At 51.9% G+C, this 5,355-nt stretch overlaps 1 protein-coding gene across 1 annotated transcript; it reads left to right on the plus strand.

Moving 5' to 3' along the window:
* The first annotated feature begins 1,892 nt into the window (after positions 1 to 1,892).
* Positions 1,893 to 3,386, plus strand: LOC127332133 (caffeoylshikimate esterase-like). The gene has a single exon (XM_051358387.2). It carries the CDS (start codon positions 1,997 to 1,999, stop codon positions 2,966 to 2,968), a length of 972 nt encoding a protein of 323 aa, XP_051214347.1. The 5' UTR covers positions 1,893 to 1,996; the 3' UTR covers positions 2,969 to 3,386.
* Positions 3,387 to 5,355: the final 1,969 nt, after the last annotated feature.

Raw genomic sequence — 5,355 nt, forward strand, 5'->3', positions numbered from 1 at the left:
AGCCACATTAGATTATCACACATATATCACACATATTGTCATCAAACATACAAAACCATAAGTAATTAGAGATATGTTTTTTCAAATGGGCCCACAGAGTGTTTTACTGCGGCGAAGTAGTCACGAATGGGTGTGGGGATCCGTGGGAGCCCTGCATGCTAAGGAGGCGGTTTGAGAGATGTTCTTTCAAGGTCGGGGCGGCGACGATGTTGGTTAGTCCGACCACGGGAAGGAGAGCTGCATGGCCAAGGAGGCGACGGGGAACTACGTGAAGGTGCGATATTTCTGGTGCTAGCTGTGAGTTTGTGGGACCAACAAAAACGACACCTCATTATTGTCTCGCGTGTACCGGATCATTTTTCCATTAATTATTCAACCAAACATGAAATATACCATGTCACTATACTGGTTCCAATTAATGCTAACGTGAAGCAATGGATATTGGAGTTGCGGCGGGAGCAAATGCAGTCCGGTTCTATTTATTCGCTCTCGAGCTCGAACACGGGCCTATTTCATATCCACGCCAATTTTGACAAAACTGATCTAAATTTGAAAAGATCTCACAAAATAACCTGGTTCTAAAAAGATTTTACAAAATAGCCTTTTGCTCGGCTCCGCACCATATGGAGCCATGCTGAGTAGCACGGCTTTGTCCTAGATGGAGCCAAGCTAAGAAGCACGGTGGCGTTTCAAGTGGATCCAAACTCAATAACACAACTCTGTCCCGGGTGGAGCCATGCTTAGTAGCACAGCTCTGTCTTGGGTGGAGCCAAGCTTAGTAGCACGGCTCCATCCCAGGTAGAGCCAAGATCCTTAGCCATTTTCTAACGACAATTAGGAGTGGTTTATGCACCTAGTGAGAGCTAAGTTATATTTCATGATAAAAAAAAATCTCAAGTTGTCCAGGAAACGCATCGCACAGTTAAATAGAATAATATAGCAAGGATAGATGACGAATTCTATGATAAGTTATATTTCATGATAAAAGCAGTTTCTAAGTTAACAAATTGAAAAAAAGCCTATAAAATACAATATGAAAACCTATACTATGTCTTCCATCACTCTACTCTATCACCACAATGGTGATAGCGAGGACATGTATGACGACGTTGTCGGAGGTACGAACCAGACCGAGCTCGCACTCTATGTTGATGTGTCACTCCGGTTCAAAAGATTTATGTCAATGAACAGCTAAGAACAAATTGAGAAGAATAGAGACTTGCTATGGTACATCTTTTAATTCACACGTAACCATCCAAATGAAAATAGACATAAAATGGAAAATAGCTGTGTTGAGTATTCCTTAGTGGCAGTCTAAGATGATGCAAACCTCTCTGTTGGGTTCAATAACCTTGGTTCTAACTAGGTGCATGAACCACTTCCAATTATTGTTGGAAAGCGGCCAAGGACCTTGGCTCCAGCTCGTGCTACTGAGCTATGCTCCGCTTGATACGGTGTTGTGCTTCTAAGCTTGTCTCCAGCCGAGACGCCGTCATGCTTCTCAGCCTTGCTCCACCTCAGATGGAGCCGTGGTACTGACTATGTCTCAGTCTGGTGTGGAGCCAAATAAAAAGTTATTATGTGAAATGTTTTCGAAATCAGGCTATTTTGTGAGATCTTTTCAAACTTAGGTCAATTTTGTCAAAATCGACCCTATCCACCCGCCATCAACTTACCGAAACTGACACATTTAACGTTGAAGTAGACGTGCCCGTTGAAGATGCCCCTAACTTTGGGTGGCGAGATGAAGGATCGTGATAGCCACCCGCACATCGCAGTCGCGTTTCAGCGCCAACCCAACTAATTACTTAACTCTGAAGGTGACAACCGACGCTAAATATCGCCACCGACGAAGCCGTGTGGGGCATGTTCCCAGTCGTCATGCTCTCTATAACCCCAGCTGCCCCGTATGCCGGCACCTAGCATAAAGACGCTCATCGCATCTTGATTTCCGGCGGATTTTCGCAACTCGATCCTTTCTGACACGCCGTAGGCAATGGCGCCACCGAGAGCGCCTACCCCGTCGACAAAGTACTTCTGGGGCGACTTCCCGGAGCCCGACGAGTACTACGCCTCGCTGGGGCTCCGCCACAGCGAGTCCTACTACCAGTCCCCCAGCGGCCGCCTCTTCACCCACTCCTTCCACCCGCTCTCCGCCGACGTGAAGGCCGTCGTGTTCATGACGCACGGATACGGCTCCGACTCGTCCTGGCTCTTCCAGCACATCGCCATCAGCTACGCGCAGTGGGGGTACGCCGTCTACTGCGCCGACCTCCTCGGCCACGGCCGCTCCGACGGCGTCCACGGCTACCTCGGCGACATGGAGTCCGTGGCCAGGGCGTCCCTCTCCTTCTTCCTCTCCGTCCGGAAGGCCGCCGCCTACGCGCCGCTCCCGGCCTTCCTCCTCGGCGAGTCCATGGGCGGCGCAGCCACGCTGCTCATGTACCTCCGCTCCCCGCCGGACGCCGGGTGGACGGGGCTAATCTTCTCCGCGCCGCTGTTCGTCATCCCGGACGGTATGTACCCGTCCCGCCTGTGGCTGTTCCTCTACGGCCTCCTCCTCGGGTTCGCCGACACGTGGGCCGTGCTCCCGGACAAGAGGATGGTGAGCAGGGCGATCCGGGACCCGGAGAAGCTCAAGGTCATCGCCTCCAACCCGAGGCTGTATCGCGGGGCGCCACGGGTGGGCACGATGCGGGAGCTGGCCCGCATAACGGAACTGCTCCAGGAGAGCTTCGGGGAGGTGACGGCGCCGTTCCTCACGCTGCACGGCACCGACGACGGACTCGCCGCGCCGGAGGGGTCCAAGATGCTGTACGACCGCGCGCCGAGCGAGGACAAGTCGCTCATACTATACGAAGGGATGTACCACTCGCTCATCCAGGGGGAGCCGGACGAGAGCCGCGATCGCGTGCTCGCTGACATGCGCGCCTGGATCGACGAGCGCGTCCGCCGCTACGGCAGCTAGCGCTTCCGTCCCCGCACCGGCCTAGAACGACGGCGCAAAGGAGGTGGCGATGGCTAACGTACTGTGTCTTAGACCTCATGTAGCCATGTTTATCTTTCTTTCAAGCAAGCCCATGGTGGCGCGATCCAGCCGCGAGCTCGTCCTCGGCGGCCGCCCCGGGCCCCGATCCAAGGGGGGCCCAAATCTGGACTAGCTTAGGCATACGCGGAGGCGCCGGAAGTCAAGTTGTTGCGCCGCCGCCATTAGAGCAGTTCGAGAGTTCTTCTCTCGTATGGTTCTGGACAAGGACGAAGAGACATGCTATGTCTGAATCTGGGTCTTTTTTCTTCATCTAGTTGGGCCTTATTCCCGTATGGTTAGTCAGGGCTCTTTTTGTAAATTCAGTTAGCTATGAATTAAGTGGCGTGTGTGGCCTCTATCACGTGAAAACTAAGCATTTGCCCACATTATTGTAAAAAAAAAGCATTTGCACCCATCACGTGAGTCATATGTATATTTTTTTTGACAATCAATACCACATATATTCATAGTAACAAATAGTACATGGTAGAGATTCACGAGCTGACTCCAACGATTACAAAATAAAGTCTAAAAGATACTAACAAATCTTCGAGGTTTTTAAATTCTTTCTTTTTCCAGAACACAATCTTGTACTCTTCTGAAGGCAGCCAAACATAGCTAACGACCATATACCTGTAAATACCAACGAAGGTTCTTCCATAATTTTAATTTGAGCCGCAATACCAAGGCTTCGTGCACGCGCGCAACTATTAAAGCAGTCATTCAACATCGGCAAGAGTACCAACACCAGTATGTCAGAGAATAACAACCGACTAGCCTTGTCGATGTCGATGGAGAGCCGAGAGTACGAATCACCATTGTTGAGGACGTAGCAGCCGGGACAAAAACTGCGAGGATAATCCTCCTCGCGGCAACAACGATAAAAGATCCAAAATCGATCTGGCGAAGCAAGATCTGAAGGTCCATACCTAGAGGATTGTAATCTTTCAACACCACCATTAACGTCGGGAAAGAGATCTCGTCGTCGAACGAAAGCCCGAAGATCACTTATTGCAGACGATGCCATCTTCATTGAGGGGAAACGACGACTACCAAAATCCTAACATAATCAACTGAAAACACTACTTTTATTGAAAACTCCACACATAGATCGGGTTCCCCACTCCTCCCGACGCCGACGAAGCCGGCGGGAGGAGGGGGAACCGATCTATGGAGGAGAGGCTGAAGTGGAGGCGGCTAGGATTTTGAACTCTGAACCTTAGTAAAAACCAATTTACCGACTTGCTTGCGGACTTAATTGTGGATGTTAATTGTGGATGCGTGCACGCACGTGAATCATATGTATTTGGTATGCCTTAATGGTCAGTTTTCCAAGCTTATTTTCTTTTGAGAAGTGCATATGATGAAATTCGCATATGTTGGTCCATTTTCTTTTCTGTCACACGCTTGATTTTTCTTAGGTCCCGATTGGTCGAGCGGTTTTTTAGCGAAAACAGTTGTAAGAGTTATGGCCCGAAACTTTTGTTTTAGTTAGCCCAAATTCTATTCCTTGCCTGGGCACTCTCTGGTCTTATGCGGTGCTCCCACCTTTCCTACGTCGGATCCCGATCTAACGTTCTGGATGAAGCAGCTCAATCCAACCCGCACGTGGATCTTCTCTCGTCCACACGGTCCTTATCCCATCGACACTGCCCCACCCCGACGAAAACTCCACGAACTTCCAGAGAACCCAAGCTCCCCCACCGTCTCTCCGTTCCCGGCGACCTCCTCTCCGTCTAGCCCCCTGCCACCCCGCTGGATGTGCCTGCTCGCGCCGGTCTCGCTCCCTCCCGTCTTCCTCCAACTCTCCACTGCCATTCCCTAACCTCCCGTGAGTTCCCCTGAATCGCGCAAGGGCGCCATGGTCGCCAATATGTCGTTGACCTCCGCCCCGGCGAGCCACCTCCAGCTGTTGCGGAAAAGTATGAGAACTCCGCCTGGGAGGAGGAAGAGTTTAGGCTCGATCTCGGGCTCCACGTCGAGATCTGACATCCCGCCGCCACGCGCAACCTCGCGTGCCCCGCCGCCGGAGCGCCATCCTACTCTTCCGCAACGACGAAGATCTGGAGCACCTTGATCCGGGGGAAGATGCGGCCCTGGTCGAAGGATCCGCCTTTGGCTCTTCGCACTCGCAGGAGCCACCACGGCACCACGCCATGCCGGTCCGTTGTTTTCCCTGCGCGCGTATCAGCAGCAGCATTGCCCGTCGACCCGCCTTGCGCCTGGCTCCGGATTGTAAGCAGCAGCGCTGCAGTCATGGCCGTGCACGCAAGCAGGCCTTTTTTTCCTCTCGTGTATCGTCCTCTCCCTGCCTGTCGTCTTTTCTG

Source organism: Lolium perenne, chromosome 4, assembly GCF_019359855.2.
Source record: "Lolium perenne isolate Kyuss_39 chromosome 4, Kyuss_2.0, whole genome shotgun sequence".
Classification (NCBI taxonomy): domain Eukaryota; kingdom Viridiplantae; phylum Streptophyta; class Magnoliopsida; order Poales; family Poaceae; genus Lolium; species Lolium perenne.

Excerpts from the sequence above, each read along its gene's own strand:
- LOC127332133 (XM_051358387.2), top strand. The coding sequence starts at position 1,997 with ATGGCGCCACCGAGAGCGCCTACCCCGTCGACAAAGTACTTCTGGGGC.